The sequence below is a fragment of the Myxocyprinus asiaticus genome, chromosome 11 (assembly GCF_019703515.2).
Source record: "Myxocyprinus asiaticus isolate MX2 ecotype Aquarium Trade chromosome 11, UBuf_Myxa_2, whole genome shotgun sequence".
Taxonomy (NCBI): domain Eukaryota; kingdom Metazoa; phylum Chordata; class Actinopteri; order Cypriniformes; family Catostomidae; genus Myxocyprinus; species Myxocyprinus asiaticus.
Genome location: NC_059354.1, coordinates 41,315,779 through 41,336,637, shown reverse-complemented (window position 1 = coordinate 41,336,637; position 20,859 = coordinate 41,315,779). Strand labels below are relative to the sequence as shown.

Genomic DNA, 20,859 nt, shown 5'->3' with positions numbered 1-20,859 from the left:
CCCATTTCCAGCAGCCATCACTCCAACACCTTATCCTTGAGTAATCATGCTAAATTGCTAATTTGGTACAGAAAATCACTTGCCATTATATCAAACACAGTTGAAAGATATTCGTTAAATGAAGCTTAACATTGTCTTTGTTTTTGTTTTTGAGTTGCCACAGTATCCAATAGACTGGCATGTCTTAAGGTCAATATTAGGTCAAAAATGGCAAAAAAGAAACAGCTTTCTCTAGAAACTCGTCAATTCAATGCTTGAAACTGGCAAAAAAAAAAAAAAGATGTCATACAAAGGTGTACACTACAGGACAACTGGCTCTAACAAGGACAGAAAGAGATGTGGAAGGCCAGATGTACAATTAAACAAGAGGATAAGTACATCAGAGTCCCTAGTTTGAGAAATAGATGCCTCACATGTCCTCAGCTGACAGCTTCATTGAATTCTACCCACTTAACACCAGTTTCATGTACAACAGTAAAGAGAAGACTCAGGGGTGCAGGCCTTATGTGAAGAATTGCAAAAAAAAAAAAAAAAGGTTAGAGTGGGCAAAGAAACACAGACATTGGACAACAGATAATTGGAAAAGAGTGTTACTGATCTTAACCCCATTGAGCTTTTGTGGGATCAGCTAGACTGTAAGGTGTGTGAGAAGTGCCCGACAAGACAGCCACATCTATGGCAAGTGCTACAGAAAGCGTGGGGTGAAATGTCACCCTAGTATCTGGACAAACTGACAGCTAGAATGCCAAGGATCTGCAAAGCTGTCATTGCTGCACGTGGAGGATTTTTTGATGAGAACTCTTTGAAGTAGTTTACGAAGTTCGGAACATTTGTTTTCAAATTGTAATAGTAATTTTTCCAAGTTGTTAATGTCCTGACTACACATTGTGATCAGCTGAATGCCACTTTGGTGACTAAAAGTACCAATTTCTTTCCATAAGAGCAAAATCTGTACATTATTACAAACTTTTGGCTGCCAGTGTATTCATAAATGCAGAAATACAACAGCTAGACACAGACAGGATAATGTGAATAGTATATGTATATAGAGTTGTTACTGTACATACAGGAATGTGCAAAGGAAATTATGTGTAGAGGAATGGGTTTGTACAGGTAGTAGTATAAATATAAAAAATTTAATATAAAAACAGTGACCTTACGTATTGAACACATGGGTTTGTTTAAGTAGCATGTATGAGTATGAATTTGCATTTTTTCCTACATGCACATACTTGTTATATTGCACCATATTTGTATACTATACCATACTATATTAAACTATACTATACTATCATTTACAACCACTGAGCACCACAATCTGTAGTTCTACAAAATTCTGTCTGTTAAACAAGACAACAGGCAGCATTTTTGAGTGGTATGTGTGACTTGAAGGACTTTTAACCATTTGTAGGGCACCGGCTGCAGCACCACATCTGGCATTGTGACGATGGAAAAAGGTTAGTAGTTTCAGGCATGGTGGTGACTAAAAGTTCATGCATTCACAAAATAATAAAGATAACAATGGGAAGCAAGGGTTGCATTTCTATGTCACTATGTTGAAACAACACCAGGATTGGGTAATACAAAGCAGAGAAGGTGGGTAAATCAAGACATGGGAACTAAAAGTGACCACAATTTTGACTTGGAATAAGAGATTAAACTTGCTGAAACCATTTCATATAGTTCCAGTTTCCGCTGGCCTACTTGTTAGCTCTTAATCAGTGTTTTAAATGAAAACTATGCTTTTCCTTAGGCAGTTGGATCCAAAAATCAATTTAAGCAATTCATTTCAGGTGCTTTTTATAGAACTTTCCTCTCACAGGTTTTAGGGTTTGAGAGTACACTCACTAATCACTGCTCAATGTAGCATATGCAGGTGAGAGGGCATCTTGCTTTTGCATCTACATGAAGAGAGGGACAAGTAATTATTCAGGCTTTTCTAAAAAGCTAAACAGATTACCCTACACATCGCAATAATAAAGTTGCTGTCTCTTGACAGTGACAGAAACTGCCTTGTTTTGATAGAATTTAAATTAACTGCAGCTCTTGGTTAAAAATTCAGCTTGAAAAATTTACCGTCGTCTGTTTTGAGATGGTGAACAATACTGGCACACTGTTCTTTTGTTAAAACTTTGAGCGATACTCATGACAAGACAGTCGAGAACCTTGAGGAATGGAGGGTGTTATCTGATTCATTTACAAAACATGGTTTTCTCTGAATGCTTGAGGATTCAGCAATAAAAATCCACAGAAGCCTAGATATGAGTCCCCATGAAGGGTATATGTAATTTTATTTTGCTTGTGTTGTCTATTAAAAAAATAAAAGAAAATAAAGAAATAGTTTATCCTAATCTATTATTAAGAGTTCTAGCAAACTTTTTGCTAACTTATTAAATTATTAAATTATTTTCACATGCAGATGAGCTTTGCAGCAAATTCTTCATTGTCTTAAACGGTTTGCTGCAGGTTCCCCACTACCGGTGAACAGTTGCAAACTTCTGGCAAACATTTGCGGCAAATCGCTAGGTCATTTGCATGTGAAAATAATGAGTGGGAAATTTGCAGCAAATTTGTCACAACTGTAGATTGTTTGGCCCTCTTCCGTGAAACACAAAAGGAGATGTTAGCAGAATGTCTGAGCTGCTCTTATAAATACAGTGAAAATTAATGGTTTTCATTCTGACAAGCTCTCAGAAGGTCAAAAACATGTGACATCAAACACCAAGCGTGAGCACAAGGCAGTGTTCAGCCACCAGAAAGCTTGCAAGTCATGGGTGTCCGGTCACAGTCCAACACACAACAGCACACGAAAATTTGTTTGGATTAAATCCAGGAATACCCATATTAGGGATGTGTAGTATGAGATGAAGAAAAACAGACTAAAAGTAACAAAACCTTTAAGTCATTCACTGGAGATGTTCCCCTGTTTTGAGCTTTGAATGATTCTGTTTGTGTTTCATGGAAGAAAAAAACAAATAATACAAGGTTGAAATGAAATTGAGGTGAGTAAAAAATGATAGAATATTTATTTTGGGGTAACAATTCCTTAAAGCCATTCCCTCACAAGCCATTGGTTTCAATCAGTTTTGTCACATTTACATTTTCTCACCCTCTCTCACAGGTATACCCCTCCCTTGTGATCCCAGGCAAAAAGACAGGATCATTCGGAACTAAAATTCTGGCCCTAGACTTTCTGCCTGGGATCTGAACTCACCCTATAGCTCTGGCCTCTTGCTTGCAGCTGAGCAGTGGCCGGGGGTGTGGCAGTGAAGTGGCTCCATTCCACGTCTGCTGGGGAACCCTGTAGGTGAAAAACCTACCGTGGGTAAGTTACAGAGGTCTTAGGGAATATAACACAACAGCAGAAAAGGAACCACTAACCCCGAGTGCCCCAACCCAACTGCCCTCAAAATTGCCCAATTTGACCACTTAAAGTAATTCAGTTCCAATATTATCAGCCTGATCTCATGAAATTTAAGTGACCACGGCAAAATATTTGCAAAACCATTTTTGCTTCATTACACGTTTCGCTGCAGTTTCCCAATGAAATGTCCATCAAAGGCACTAAAAGCGAGTGAAATGGTGTCGTGATCAGACCAGATTTTTAAAGTGAATATTAGATGGAGGTTTTAATGAGTAAAACGTACTTTCCTTTCCTAAAACTTTAACCTAAACCTAACCAATAGTGTCATAAAAGCGAGAGGTGAACAAAACAGACATCCTTTCCCTAAACCAGGGACGGGGAACGTCAGGCCTCAGGGCCGTATAAAGCCCGCAAGACCATTTTACCCGGCCTGCAAGACCATTTGAGAAATAATCTGAAAAGCAAAAAAAAAAAAAAAAATGGCCTTGATTCAATTAACTGTAAAAAAATAAAAAATAAAAATAAAAAAACCTTATGATTAAAAATAATTTTAAATTATAACAATGCAAAATATTGCAGAATAGACAGACCTTTCAGTGTTTTTTGTTGGTTCATGAGCACGTAACAGAATGCGTACACTAATTTTAACCCACAATCAGAAATTGCAAACAACTGCATGGTCCGCAAATAATTTCGTAAATTATTTTTTGAATGGCCCTTAATGGGAAAAAGGTTCCCCACCCCTGCCCTAAACCAACACCTAAACCTAACTGTGATAATGTCCTAAAAGCAAATGTGACATGAAAAACAAATTTTCTAAAGAAACCACATCGTTCCCTGACGCTTCTATAACAGATCCGTCTCACTTGTCAGCTTGCGTGCTTGGCTGGGTCAAACTGCGGTCTTCTGAGTCTAAAGCCCAACCACATAAGCTAATCACAATTGAATAAGTGTGTAAATGTAGGTGGGTCTGTAATACAAGCATTAAAATGTATCTTTTTTCAAATTATGCATTAGAGTAAAAGTGTTTCTCTATCATAACATCAACAGTGTGTAGTCATTGTGTGAAAGTGAATAAAATGCACAGTTGTTGTAGCGCCTCCCTTACAAAAAATCTGCAAACTTTTCGCAAAATTGCCACTGATTATTTTTACTTGCAAATGAGCTTTGCGACAAACTCTTCATTGGCTTCCTAAGGTTTGCTGCAGGTTTCCCACTACCAGGGGCGTTTCTAGGGTCAGTGGATATTCAGGGCTCAGCCCAGACTGCTGTGGATATGTAAAGTACCGTTGATGAAATATAGAAATATAAAACAAAGATAAAAAATTGCATGCTTTTAATGCCATGTATTTTCAAACTTAGTTTAAAAAACACTATTATGTCCCTTTTGCCTTTCCGTAGTTCACCGCACATTGTATACAATTGACAGTTTTATAGCTTATTATTAATTCATCTGGTGTTTTTAACTTAGTTTAGAAGATAACAGGTTGTAAATATGCTAAAATATGTGCTCATAAGAAAAGATATTTGGTAGATTTTGCAATGTTTGCGAGGTTCATGGCATTGTATCTCAATAAATGAGTTTAGCAAAAAAAGCAAATGTCATGGCTCATGACTTAAAAGTTTGCAAATTCCCAGAGCACACTTGTATTAACCTTTGTTTTAAGGGTTATATATCTAAATATTTGAAACTAACCAGAGTAATACTGACAATGACAGCCAACTGAGTAATATTGATAAGTTTACATTGCATTAAAACAGCTGCTTTATCAGAAGATATAAAAAACTAAATAAATACAGCTTCATTCATGAGCTAGGAGGAAGATCGCTGTAAAGTATGAACGAGTACTAGTCAGGTGAAATCACTATCATTCTGATTGGATTATAAGAGCAGACTGATTGCTATAAAAGGAGGGAAGAAGTGCTTCCATTCATTGTGTTCTTGTTAGCAATGGTTACCTCCAAAGAAAGACGTGCAGCCATCATCGCATTGCATCAAGATGGCCTTACATGCAAGGAAATTGCTGCAAAGAATATTGAACCTGAAAGAACCAATTATCGGATCATCAAGAACTTCAAGGAGAGAGGTTCAGCTGCAGTGAAGAAGGCTTCAGGACGTCCCAGAGTGTCCAGCAAGCACCAAGACCAGAGTCAGCTATGGAATCGTGTCACCACCAGTGCAGAGCTTGCTCAATATTGTCAGCAGGTGGGTGTGAGTGCATCTGCACGCACAGTGAGGCGAAGACTTTTGGACAATGGCCTGGTGTCAAGAAGGGCAGCAAAGAAGCCACTTCTCTCCAAGAAAAACATCAAGGACAGACTGAAATTCTGCAGGAAGTACAAGGATTGGACAGCAGAAGACTGGTGCAAAGTTATTTTCTCTGATGAAGCCCCCTTCCACTGTTTGGGACATTTGGAAAATCGATTGTCCGGAGAAGAAAAGGTGAACGCTACCATGAGTCCTGTGTTGTGCCAACAGTGAAGCATCCTGAGATCATCCATGTGTGGGGTTGCTTTTCATCCAAGGGAGTGGGCTCTCTCACAATTCTGCCCAAAAACACTGTCATGAATAAAGAATGGTATCAAAACGTCCTGCAAGAGCAACTTCTCCCAGTGATCCAGGAGCAATTTGGTGATGATCCGTGCATTTTCCAGCATGATGGAGCACCATGTCACAAGGCAAGAGTGACAATGAAGTGGCTCGGTGATCATTACATTGAAATTTAGGATCCGTGGCCAGGCAACTCCCCGGATCTTAATCCCATAGAGAACCTGTGGTCAATCCTCAAAAGGCGAGTGGACAAGCAGAAGTCCACAAATTATGATCAACTCTGAGCACTAATAAGGCAAGAATGGATCGCCATCAGTCAGGATTTGGCCCAGAAGCTGATATCCAGCATGCCAGAGCAAATTACAGAGGTTATGAAGAACAAGGGTCAACACTGCAAATATTGACTCTTTGCATATATTGAATGTTTTTGCCAATAAAAGCCCTGAAAACTTATGAAATGTTTATTATTGTTTTTCAGTATACTATAGAAACATGTGAAAAATTAATCTACAAACACTGAAGCAGCAAACTTTGCAAAACACAAAACTGATGTCACTGCCAATACTTTTAGCCATGGCTGTACTGCTCTGGCGGATGAATATCATGATTTGAGGTTACCAGGACATCGCCTGTGTGATCATGACTGAAAGATATTCAGTGCCGGAGTCATAACGTGCTATTTTCATGTTGATGTTATTATGTTAAACGATAATAAAAAAAATAAAATAAAGAAAAATGAAATATTACTTGCTTTGATGAAGATAAACAACATAACAAATAAATATTTACATATTTTGAATGAATTGTACACTTTTCTGACACTATTCTCTAAAGCGTTTTACATAAAGAACAGGGGACTCTCCTGAATCACCACCAGTTACAAGTATATTTTAATATGATTATTCAAGTGTTTTGTTGACTATTAATGTTTGTATTGTATTATCAATTTAAGAGCTGAAACTCGTGATACTGCTGATTTGAGTTCGATGTAAAACTGAATTATTTTTACATGATTAATCTTATCAACAAAATCAATGTTGAAAATGTAACTGATTTTGTCAACGATAAGAAGACAAGAGGAAAAAGGTGAATCATGAAGATTATTAAATTATTTTATTAAAGCATAGGCCTACTGTTGACGAAAATATGACGATACAAATTATACTGCAAGATATTAACAGGACAAGATATAAACAGAAGAAGAAACATCTTGATAATCTGTAAATAGAAAAAGATATTAGATATGGATTCATTTAATCCATTAATCCAGTGTGTTGGGCATTTCTCCGCTTGAGCTGCGTGAGTTGAACTTGCTAACACTAGCAAAATTAACCGCTTTAAAATGGGGTAAATACCTCATTCAAATGCATCCTATTTATAAATGAGATTCATCAATATATCCACAACATTTATGAAACAACTTACATCTGCACAACGAAACAAATGAACATCTGAACTTGGATTAAATGATGCGCTAGTCAGAATAATCATAATTTGCGTTGCGTAACTTGCATTGTGAATACACTGTTTCCATAAGAAACAAGCTACATGCAATGTAATATCCTTTCACGGAAAATTAATAAGTCTCTTAAGCATGAAAAATTCTGAATACAGGCTAACTTCTAAAAAGTAGCTAATACTTCAGTCTATTCATTAATTCAGGAGCTCAGGTTTTTCACAACAAGGACAGTAGACCTATGTACATTTATACTGTATGTTTGATACATGTTTACATTAGAAAAAATTGTTTTCTAAATATTTGAATGTTCTATTAAAGTTTGGTCTGTTTCAGTTTGACACTTTTTTGTCCATTTTGCACTTCATCATCAAATAAACAATATTATTTTTGTTGACTAAAAGTTTTGTCACTTTTGTAAATCTGACTAAAATGAATGAATATAACAAGAAGAAATATTGACTATTTTTAAAGAAGATTTTTTCAAAAGACAAACTGTGACAAACTAAAAACTAAAAAAATGAACACGGCAGTTGATAAAGCAAGAAACTGTAGGCCTAATAACACTGTAAACTAAAAACATAAAACGAGCAGTAATGGGGATAAAATATCCTTTATTAAACATGAAAATAATATGTACAAGGACACAATTTCAGAAGTCATATGTATTAGTATGACATGCACAGTAACTTTCCCTGACAACGGATCGCGATCGGTAAACACACGAGTACTGTTAGATTCATAAAAGCAATACCCCTATCAGACAACATACTGCATCCAATTCCAAGCATTATAGCAGATAAACAACTTCGCCAAACGGATAACAGATAAACATCCATCCAGACTGCAGTGATGCCATCCTGAAATGTGTGATTGTGACTGACTGAACTGAACAGCATCCTCAGCCGGAACACGTGACAGCTGGTACTTCTTTCCTGTGTTTATGGACATGATGTCATGGCGCAAATAGGAATGACATAAGCCAGCGATTTTGCACCAAATCCGACCCGACAGCTCAAAATACAAATTATTTTATAGGCTTACCAAAATGAATCGGGTTAAGGTAAGGACATTGTTTTGAACATTGATTGATTATGTACATAATCAATAATGGCAATTTGTTCATTTTTAACCAAAAATTCTTACATAGTGAAGCTTTAACACAAAATTGTTGGATATCCATTTCTGCCTTATTTCTCCAATACACTCCACTTTCTGTCTCTCATTCAAATATGCTAAAGCATATCTAGCATACTAATCTTACTAATTCAGCCGTATATCTACTGTATATATTGCAGAAATAGTAAGAGTACAGGTGCATCTCAAAAAATTTGAATATCGTGAAAAAGTTTCATTTTTTTCTGTAATTTAATTCAAAAAGTGAAACTTTTATATATTCTAGATTCATTACACATAAAGTGAAATATTTCAAGCCTTTTTTTGTTGTAATCTTGATGGTTACGGCTTACAGCTCATGGCAATCAAAAATCCAGTATCTCAAAATATTAAGAATTTATAATACAGAAATGTCGACCTTCTGAAAAGTATGTTAATTTATGCACTCAATACTTGGTCGGGGCTCCTTTTGCACAAATTACTGCATCAGTATGGTGTGGCATGGAGGCAGTCAGCCTGTGGCACTGCTGAGGTGTTATGGAAGCCCAGGTTGCTTTGATAGCGGCCTTCAGCTCATCTGTGTTGTTGGGTCTGGTGTCTCTCATTTTCCTCTTAACAATTCTCTATGGGGTTCAGGTCAGGCGAGTTGGCTGGCCAATCAAGCACAGTAATACCATGGTCAGCAAACCAGTTACTAGTAGTTTTGGCACTGTGGGCAGGTGCCAAGTCCTGCTGGAAAAGGAAATCAGCATCTCCATAAAGCTTGTCAGCAGACGGAAGCATGAAGTGCTCTAAAATCTCCTGGTAGACGGCTGCATTGACTCTCGACTTGAGTGGACCAACACCAGCAGATGACATGGCACCCCAAATCATCACTGACTGTGGAAACTTCACACTGGACTTCAAGCAACTTGGATTCTGTGCCTCTCCACTCTTCCTCCAGACTCTGGGACCTTGATTTCCAAATGAAATGCAAAATTTACTTTCATCTGAAAAGAGGACTTTGGACCACTGAACAATAATTATTTGCAGTAATTCCTGCAAATAGAGCCCCGACCATGTGTTGAGTGCATCAATTTTCAGAAGGTCAACATTTCTGTATTATAAATGAATTCTTCTAATATTTTGAGATACTGGATTTTTGATTTCCATGAGCTGTAAACCGTAATCATCAAGATTACAACAAAAAAAGGCTTGAAATATTTCACTTTATGTGTAATGAATCTAGAATATATGAAAGTTCCACTTTTTTAATTAAATAAAAATAGCCCCGGAAGCCCAGGGCTATCTACGCACCTACCCACTAACGGTGAAAAGCCGCAAACTTCTGGCAAACATTTGTGGCGAATAGCAAGCTCATTTGCACGTGAAAGTAACTGGTGGCAAATTTGCAGCAAGTATGCAGCAAGTTTGTCAGAGCTTTAGAAAGGGCTTTTTTTGTAAGGGCTCTAATGTCAATTTCACCAGGAAACTGCAGCAAAATGTAGAAAGCGGCACGTAAAATCAGTTTTGCAAAAATTTTGTTATGGTAACGTTCAGTCTATGAGACTAGGCTGAATATTGTTCTTGTATATTTTTAAACTCACTATATGTTTTCTTCCTAAGTACATTGGCCTCAAAAAAGTATTTGGACACTTAAGCCACAATTAAAATGTAAGAATTTCCCTAAAAAATTATATAACACAACCAAACCAAGTGGCATCAGCAAACAAATTATGCTAGACATTTTCTCAGAGCTAAGTTCACATTTCTTAGCCATTTTTGCAATTACTTTTAACCAACTGGCCTTAAGCTTATTTTAGAGGATGTCCTGTATGGAGTCAGTTACTCTTCAAGTTCAAAGGTGTTCTAGCAGAATAACCATAGGTGTAGTGCATCACATTAACTGTGGACATGTTTCACTAACATCTGACATCTGAAAAGGTCATGGATATTAACAAAATCTTAAAAGTAATGGGAAAAGTCCATTTATTTTCTTGTAGTTATGCTCTGCTCTAAAATAATCACCTAAATAATGCTTTTGGTTAGAGCTTTTGTAGAGTAGAACTTGCTCGCAAGCCATCGTGATGTTCGATTTATGAGCGAAATCCTTATTTTGAGATGGTTCTTTGCAGTTATTTGGTTTAAATGGTTCACAAATCTGTCTTAATGATTTATTAGTGAATCACTCTGGATACATTTTCTTCCTCGATTTCACAAGAGACTGGAAAAGTCATGGAAAAATCATTGAAGTTCATTGATCAAAAAGGTTGGGAACCCTGTTTAAAATTGTAGCGAATTATATCAAATAACTAATTTAGATCTTTGCACGCATTCTCCCACCATTATATGTAGGGAAACAGTATGTGTGAGCTAGGAATTAAATTAAACTGTCCTTATTCTACATTATTATGTAAAGGAATTTATAATGGAATTAGTCGTGTTCGACAACCATTATAAATTAGATAAATTACAAATAACTAGATTATTTGTCTGAATAAAATTCTCCACCATTAAAATCGTAATACAACGTCTCGTTGTATCCGCTCACAATTTCTATTGTAAGGAATTAGCTTTAATAAGGGAATTATGATTAATTCTCTTATTGGAGTAATATTATTCTCATGGCGTATTGAAAATAATATTACACATATTTAGGTACAGCTTTGAAGCGAAAACTTTTAAAAACAGGGATGATATTATTTATCAAAATATACCACAGTCAAATTATCCTTAAAATGGAAATATGAATAATTAATCATAACTTGTTATAATTAATTATAAACATTTGGATCAGTTAATAGAATTAACTTGATGTAGCTGAATTAACATTTCAATCAATTAATCTGTTTGTCCAGCGAACACTCAGTATTGATCGTCTATCAACTCTCAGAAAGGATATTTTTTATGGCCACAGAAAAATAACTCTTTCTTAGCATGTAGCTGTGATCAAATCGTTAAATTGACGTTGATTTACAAGCAGACCAGAATCAACTCGCAAGAATGTACACAAAAGGTTTATTTAACTAAATCACGAACACATAACTAATCTAAACAAATACATACACACAAATCATGCATACATGGGAAATGAAAAAGTGAAAGTGAATGAAACAGGAACATAACAGGGGAATGAAGCTATGAAAAGAGTCATTTAACCATCTGAAAGAACCATCAGTTTCTTATTTCAAAGCACCTTTGTTAACAAAGGGGTTCACAGCTTATACTAAACCTCTGTTTAGTTAGTTATTTGTATGATACTTGCAATGCCTTGGCTGTTGAGAGAGCGCCCGGATGCAGTCTCAGGAGAAAGTCTTGATGGTTCCTTGAGTCGATGGTGTTGAAGTTGCAATCAATTTCTTCCGCGTTGAATTAAGAAATGATGAACTTGCGGTGTTAGTTTGACTCCGTTATGGTCAAGGAAGTTACACGTGGCTTGATCTGTTTGAGGCCTTCCGGCCCGCGACCTCGCGGTCGGACCAGGTGTTTCCGGTCCCACACGAGCAGCAACCATGAGCAGAAGGGTGAAAGAGAAAAGGGAAGAGAGAGAGAGAGAGGGAGGTAACTCCGATAGTGCTCTTTAACTCATGAGGGAGGTCACTCCTCTCGTGTTTGGCTTGACCAATGAGAAAGGTGCAATTTTCCAGCGGGAAAAGTTCCTCTGTTTGGAAGCTGACTCATTTGCATGATTGGAGAAAGCTAGCAGTTTGTGCCCCTTTATGCTCAGATTAATATAACAAGCATACAATGCATGCTAAAAGGGAGGTGCTATACTCCAATGTTTAGGGCATCACACAAGGATTAATTTGATAGGAAGCATGATACCAATAATTTTACATTATCTAGTGGTTCTGTCATAAAGCATGCACAACAAGGTATACAGTACAAAAGACACTATACGAGTAATAATCATACACACAATGTCCTGAGGATATGCATGTTCATTTCTAGAACAGTTTGTCTATAAATTAATGAAGAAAAGTCTGTTTTATGGGCTTTATTATGTGTCTTTCCTATGGGGGAATGGAGTTCTTCCCACATTCCTTTGCTTTGCATGTGGCTACCTTCCCCCACCTGGAATGTCTCTGAGGTCCACTAGATGCTGGACTAGTGTCAGCAAAGGGGGAGTAAAAGCTCATGATTAATGGGAGAGCCGACATCTCGGAGTCTGCTTGGGCCTACATGGACCTTTGCTTTTTACGGTCTTGAGACGTCTGTTGGATTATTCATTAAATAATGAATAATTGTGTGTCTGATTGGTCCAGATGCTACAAAATAAATGTCACCTGGTTCGTTATTTTGATATTAGGTGTTGCTTGATAATTTCTGGAGCCACTGTATCTGATGCTTTTTTATTGCAAACTTGTATTAGTGTATAACATAAACTTATGGATGGATGGATGATGGATGGATAGACTTGAAATTGAGACTTGACAAAGTAATTTGCTGTTGAACTTTATTCTCTAAGGGTTTCTATTGACAGGATATATGAACATGCTCTTCCTGAACTTTCAGTAGAACACAAAAACAAGACATGTATTGGATAAGCTATCACCATGCTTAAGACATATGATTAATTATTTTGTGTTACTCTAAATCTTATGGCTATTCACCCTCAGACCGGGGTCAGGCTGGGTCACACATAGTAGGTCAATGCGCATCACTTTGATCTTACAATTGAAGTCTTTAATTTAGGAATCTCTCACTCGTCTGTCATTTGCAGTGAATAGTAACAATAAAAGGCTCTGCAGACTGATTGCTCTGTCCCATTCCACCACAGAAAGCCCGTTCTGTGTCTGTAAGATTCAGATCTTAGCAGGGATCCTCCCACTCCTGCAGAGCCAAGTAAATACAGACCTCGGCAAGAACGCCACAGCAGAGGCTGAGGAAATGCCAATATGGCCCACACCAAAGGTTACCCTGTCGGCTTCTCTTAATTGGATCAGCTATCAAGGGCCGCTGTGCCCTTTGATTCCCATTCACAGCTTGACCTCAGTGTTTCCTTTTTAATTCAAAGAGATCTCACTGGACACAAGTGAGCGATGATGCTTCATTTGCACAAATTCAGAGCAGAAAATAATACAAAATGAATGCCTTGTAGTAATGAATTGCTTCAGTTTGTTTTTGTGTTTTCAGTAAGGGTTTCCTTTGATTGGTGCATCAGTGTTGGGTAAGTTTCTCAAAAACAATAATCCACTACATATTACTAATAACTTCTCTATTGTAATCAGATTACTTTATTGATTGCTTGATGGAACAATTTAATTGCATTACTGATTACTTTTAAGTTACTTTATAAAAACCCTACTAACACTTATTCACAGAAAGGTTTTCAACAAGTACAATGTGTCTATATTTCCTCCTTGTCCATTGATTTACATAAGTCATAGACTCAGCACCATGCATTTATCTCAGAAGAAACGCAAATGCAGTAAATGTACTGTATGTTGTTCATGCTTGAAATGCATTCTATGTAAATAATATTATTTTAGTAACATGTGTAAGTAATGTAATTGCAACAAATTTATATTAATATATTAATATATTCTGTTAAGTTACTTTTTGACTAAAAAGGTAATTTGATTACAGTAACCATTTACTTTTTAATAGTATTACACCCAACACTGGTGGTAATCAATAGCATCAAATAAATGGTTTTAAAGGTAATAAAAGGTTTTAAGGTAAGGGAGATGTCCTTTTCTGGCAGGGACACTAAGGTTGGGAGAACATGCAGGTGAGATGCTATGTTGATGGACTTGATCTTTTCATCAAACAGGCTTACATGGGCAAATACATCTAGCTGAAACATGTGCTTGCATCAAAACACTGAGCTAATCTGCCGCCTTGTAATGGAGATAGATTATGTGTTAGATTTAAAAGTCACTGTGACCCTAATTAAAATAACACGCTTAACTTTGACATTTTTTACCAATTATACCAATTATGTAATGCAACCTCAACCTTGTTAACTACCTAAAAGTTTCCTCAGATGTTGGTGCCTACATTAAGTGCTTTTACGTTTTCAGTCTTTATCTTTTTAAGTGGCTTCTTCATTGGCGCCCCACTGACAGTCAGTGTTCCAGCTGTTATACTAAATATCTGTATTTTTACCTTCAGTTTATTGGGAGATATGGCCAACATACAAGCAACATAATTTATCTTAAAACCTCAAGGAAAACACTGTGTATTGCAATAAAATGCTGATTTTGAAAAAAATGCAGCACTGAAGTTGGCCAGTCTCATGTTGATACAACAGAACCGATGAGTGATAATATACCAGATGCTGCTGGATAGGAAATTCATCACTCTGTGTAAAACTGAATTACACAGACTCTCCGCCCCACTGTAATCCCCTCATATTGAACCATGTTCAGGATTTGATATAATCAAAGATAATAATCTTTGCATTACATTTAATTGTAGTAGACAGGCTGCCTAAAAATGACGGAATTTACATTATCTCAAGATTATACTCGATGAATCAGATCAGGAGATAAATACTTGTGATATTTTGTTCTTTGGTTGAGAGTCCAAGTAGATTCAAGATAAAGACATGCAATCCAAATGAATACAATTCCAAAATACAAACAAAGTTAATAGAATGAACATAATTACCAATGCAAACAGTGCACTATAAAATATCAGTAAGACATTTCTGGGATGTCTCAGTCAAATATGTTCCCCCACTCTCTAATAGCAATATATCCTAGTAATCTTAAATATCTTTTTAGAAATAGGATTTTACTCTGTGTCAATACAAATTAATGGCCATATATAAATGACTGCAACAATGAAATCAATTGATTCAAAAATGCTGAATGGAACAGAATTTGTACAGAGTTCAGGTTAATCACTGCAGTGTTGCCAAGAGAGATGAAATCCATAAATGGTGGTAACAAGTGGTGAAAACAATCTTGTGCTGTAGAGCCCAACGACTAATTTTGTGTGTGATGATTTATTGCTTTGCCCTTTGACGATATCTAAAACTTAAATTTAAGTTAGCAGTACTTGAAACAGCCCACTAAACCCCAGAAATAAGTGTGAAAATGTAACAGGCCAAATCACCACAGCAATGCCATGATTGTTTGAGGGCATTTGTTGTGATTTCATCAATTATTTTTCTGGTGTTGTATCGGCAGAGCGTATAGTGTTAATACAATGACATTGTATGTTACGAACAGAACTCAACTATTTGTGTGATTTAGTGAATCCATACTTCATTGAATGGGAGTCTTTCTGTGTCAAAATAGGGTGCAAATTAAAGACAAAGAGTATTTTTCTGTGCCACTAGTGACACCAAACGTAACTGCAAAAATAATTAGTTTTCAAACAGGTTTCCCGAATGCTCTCCTTGTCTGTCATCATAAACAGATAGCTCCACCCCAAACTCACACAACTGGATAAACAAATGTTGCTACAGAATATTTGGCTAGTCTGACTCTAGAGGCTAAAACAAATAGAGCAATCTTTTGAAAGCACCACAGAGCCCCTCTGTTTACAAAATATACTTTTTTTGGCTTATTTATAGTTGTCTATCCACATTAAGCTGAAAAAGGTGAAATGTCGAAAGAATTACACACTTCATCTTTAAATATGTATGGTAAGACCTGCTATATGCAAACAACCCAGGCCATGGATCAGAGCTGTGCTTACATTAAATATTATATATTATGTTGTTTATAAATTATTCCTAGGGAAAGCTATGTGAGTAATATTTGGTATCTCCAACTGTTACGCATGTGGTAAATAAGGACCCTGCTGATAATAGGCAACTTGTTCTTCACTAAAGAGTTCACCAAAACATGTAAGGTCTGACCTGCTAGCTGCCCAATTTATTTGTTCCATGTCATATGAATCTCAAGTTGGCCAGGTAGGATTTCATCCACAATAACACTCATGTTTCTGCCTATGGCTGATGGGTCTTTCAAGAATGCACCATTGCTTTGTTGTATGATTGACTGATCAATATAAATAACCTGAATCTAAAGTCAAGAGAAAATGCACACTGATGCACACCAGTTTTAAATGGATTGCTTTGTCAAGTGGATTGTTTCTGTGGCACAGCTCTAATCAAATTACAGTTGATAGTGATGGATTGGGCATATCATAATGAGTTTCTAAGAGAGAAAAAAAAAAAAAAGAAAAAGAACAGAACTGAAATAATCCCACAACATCCCAAATTGCACTCATGCACAGATTCACCCACCCATGCACAAACACAAACATTGGTGTGTTAGTCTATACAGTATGTGCTCTTGAAATCTACTTATGAAGAGTTTCCTAAAAATATTCTCTTTCTCAAATCACCCTTTTGTGGATTTTGAAATATGATGCAAGAATACGAAAACATAGTCTTAGTCATAGACCCAGATTTGTAAAACTTGCAGACATGATTAATCAATTCAAACAGTATAAAACTACAATCCACGCACAAGCGTAATGGTAAGCATTTTCCATTTGGACATGAATCTTTATGATAAGTTTATAATGAGTAAATTTAATCTATTACTAATAATTCTGATAATTGGGAGCTGTGATCATACCTTGAACTCCTCCAGGATTTTGTAAGTCTTCCCTTTATATTCACAGAAGTTTTTGACCTCCTTGCATTCGGGGCAGCAACCGTTGTGTTTCACCTTGGTGCACTTGGGGTGTATTTTAGGGCACTCGGGTTGGTCGCAAACAGGTCCGTCCTCCGTGCACACGCACGGGCAATTTGAGTGGCCCGGAAAGAAGCGTTCTCCGAGCTTGTACACAAAGCCACTGTCATCCACGCAGCCTTTCCCTCGGTAGTCATCGAAAATGATGTCATTGTTGGCAGTTCTCTCGGCCTCATCCACGGCGGGATAGTCCTCAGGGCCGACAGAGGCCGGCGAGACGGCGGCGTTCAGGGCGAGCAACACGACGCAAATCGCCGGGAGAAAAGGGCCCATCCTTCGCTGCTGCTGTCTTGACGCATTCAAGGAGAGCGTCTCAGGTCCCTTAAGTTGTCCGTCTCCATTCTGCAAATATGACACTGAAAGAAATGTAAACAACCCGAAGCTTGATAACGTTACATGCATTTTCTTTATTTTAGCAGATATGATTGTGACACTACCTAGTAGTCATAGTAGTGTAATTACACACAGCAAGTAGACTACATTTTATTAGTTAGTGGAGCTGCTTTGTAACACGTTGTTATTGTTAATAGCGGTATGGTAATGGTTCTTGATTATAGCTGCATACTCTGTGTAATGGACACTGTAAAGTATTACCATTAAGATAATTATTCTGGTGAGTGTGCTAGTTGATGAGTCGGTGGAAGGACGTGGTCTTATATTCACATATGCAATTTTAAACATTTCCTTATGCTGGAAAATTCCCCCCCCCCCCACACACACACACACTGTCGTCTTTAGCTTGCTCATTGGTGCTTTAAAGACAAAAACTTTAAGGTACGATTGCCAGTAAAGCTGCTTTGAAACGATGTGTATTGTGCTATACAAATGAAAATTGACTTCTATTCCCACCACCAAATTTACACTATGTGAACTGGTCAATCTCTTGTAAAGATCTGTCATCATACTGAATGCATTATCAACTGAAGTTATCTATATGAATGAAGAGTTGGCACACAGAAAGGAGGCGTGTTTTCCTCCTGTTGCCTTTCATTGTGCGCACTGGACCAGGAGATGGTTAAAATATATTTTTTAATGAATGCGGGAAAGCCACCAAAAGAATAAAGTAGGCCATAATCAACACAAACAAAAACCCAAATAATTACAAGCATCATAAACTGTGCTCAACAAAGTCAGCCAATATGCTAAAGTCTCGCAGAGGGACGTCTAATTTGCTTCCCAAGGGACTGCGCGGATTACATAGACAACAGGTAGCTCCCCGGATTCTTATTAATTCCTCATAGCACTGCATATACTGTAGGTGTGCACTTACCATGTCCGTACATTTCTACGCTGTAAAGTTCATCTACTAGAAGAGCCCTAAAGAAACGACAAGGTTTCGGTGTCATTAACGAGTGCGTAATGGGCTTTGATCCAAATGCCTCTTCACTCGTGAAGGCACGAGAAATTAAGCATTAAACGGCACACTGACCGTGTGAGATTACGCATTTGGAAAAGCTTTAGAGGAAAGCACTTTCAAGAAGTGTTTCTTTTTTTTACGCCGAAAGATAGTCTGCTATTGACAAAATGTCTATAGTAAAATGACTGCCTCAGGCATGCTAAATGCATCTGTGCGGAGACTACCCACCTTGAATGTGGGATACATGTATTTTATGTAATTATTATTGAAAAAGATAATAATTTACTATCGTTATTTAATTTGATTATACATTTTACAATTAAGTATTGCAATGAACACGACACATCCATGCTGAGCTCAAGACTAGACTTACCGCGTACAAATGTCTGGTTCCACTTTGTTGGACTCGTAATCAAGCGATCCAAGTGCACCCCAGTGATGGTAAGTCAAATAGAAAAATCATTCCAATTGAAAAATAATTGCTTACTCCAACAGAACAGGTAATCCGGACAGAGTGTCTTTGCTTTAACATTTACAAATCATGCCCCTTACAGATCATGCCTCTACCCCACTGTTTTGCACCCGACATATCCAGAAATGTAGTTATCCCTCTCCGATCATGAAGTTGCATGGAAAATGAAGGGGAGAAAAGAAAATCCAAAACAGCTATAAAAACGTACTTCCTTCTTGTGCTGTCTGGCCATCTAGTCATCCACGGCATTTAAATCAACTCCCAAATACTGCAGGTGAACAGTAACGCCATTTGGTCTTCAGCACCTCCGCCGAGAAAACATAAATTTGCCATCAAGTTAATAAACGATAATGGATTCTTTAGCATTACGTTTCCCCAGTGCGAAAGTAAGTTTATCTACATTGGAGATGCTCGCACCTCACACGCTTCCGTGAATACCGTCGAAGCAGACAGAAAAGCATCGTCAGAGAGCGCACTACTAAGTTGAGTGCGGGGAGGAATGAGAACAGAGGAGGGTTTCATCTTCAATAGGTTGCTTCGATAAGTTCAGCACCACGGGCAGAGCTTGATTCAGCACCATGGACACTTCCCTAGAAACTGCTCTGTGCTTCTCTATTCTCACTCCGTTGTGCAACAGGACAGTCTCTGAGACCCTAGTGGAATTGCTAATATCTATTTGAACTTGTCTCTTCATTTTATTTGTAAATAAAAAAGTTATCAAACCGAGAAAAGTCGCTATAACATTGGATTTTATGCATTTCTATGGATTTTTATAGTAACTACAACCACAAAAATATGCTAAAATGCTGTGCAGAACACAACCCATAGGGGCCACTGCATTACTGTATTTCGTGACGAGCTGAGTGCGGGCAAAGCAGGCATTATTAATTATAGACGCCCCCGAACTGAATTAGAACGTAAGTACGAATTATACAAATGGATTCTTAACACATAACTGCATAATACAAGCTCTCCACTTTAGTTTGGACTTGTACTACTGTTCACAATGTCTCATTATTACATGAATGGTCTCCAGGACCGAAACAATTACAGCTTGCGTATTATTATTGTTCTCATGGTAACACAGCAAAATTAGATGTAGCTTCAAGTGGTGACACTCTCAATTCTTATTTAATAACAACCAGTTCTCATTCCCTAAGCGTCCAAGTTTGACGCTTGTGCAGAAGCCGTCTGCGTCTGCATGATGACGCCATGGCGTCCTTTCATTGACGCGGTGAGAAACCCTATTGTTTTCAACGAGAAAACTTTGTCGTCAGCTATCAATCTTTTAATATTATTTTATGTGTTTAACCTGAATGTTTTATTATACTTATAAATATATTAGTGTGATATTACATTATTATGCAATCACATATAATATTTTTGATCCCCTAACCCAACCCCATTTCTTTAAATTTATATATATATATATATATATATATATATATATATATATATATATATATATATATATATATATATATATATATATTTGTTATTAACAATTTTTATTGATTCCATGCAGCAGATCACATAGAAATAACTTAAAATGCAGCATCAAACCACATGAAATCATACATATTTTTTTTTTTTTTAACATTAACCCCACCACCCCCACCTGACACAAACAAGCACTCCAGTGGTCAAAAGTCAACTGACAAAGACACACAAATAGACAATAAAACAGAAAATATTTAGAGACATAAAAATAAAATAAAGAATAAATAAAGAATAATAATAATTAAAAAGAACATTAGTCCCTCTCCGGTGCCCCTACCCATGAGCCCTCCAAAAAGGCCAGATAGCCACCCCACTTCCTAATGTAAATATCCATGTTATCCAGCCTTCTATACACCATCTCCTCAAACGCTGCCACCCTGCCCAACCCTGCCTGCCAATCATCA

General features: G+C 37.1%; 1 protein-coding gene across 1 annotated transcript in view; it reads right to left on the bottom strand.

Annotated features, from left to right (window-relative positions):
- The window catches only part of LOC127448522 (von Willebrand factor C domain-containing protein 2-like), a 47,321-nt gene extending 28,415 nt beyond the window's left edge, over positions 1-18,906 (bottom strand). The window contains exons 1-2 of the mRNA XM_051711140.1: positions 18,857-18,906; positions 17,010-17,482 (exon numbers count right to left, since the gene is read on the bottom strand). Coding sequence (XP_051567100.1) covers positions 17,010-17,399 — 390 coding nt within the window. The 5' untranslated portion in view covers positions 17,400-17,482; positions 18,857-18,906. The remainder of the gene's footprint in view (positions 1-17,009; positions 17,483-18,856) is intronic.
- Positions 18,907-20,859: the final 1,953 nt, after the last annotated feature.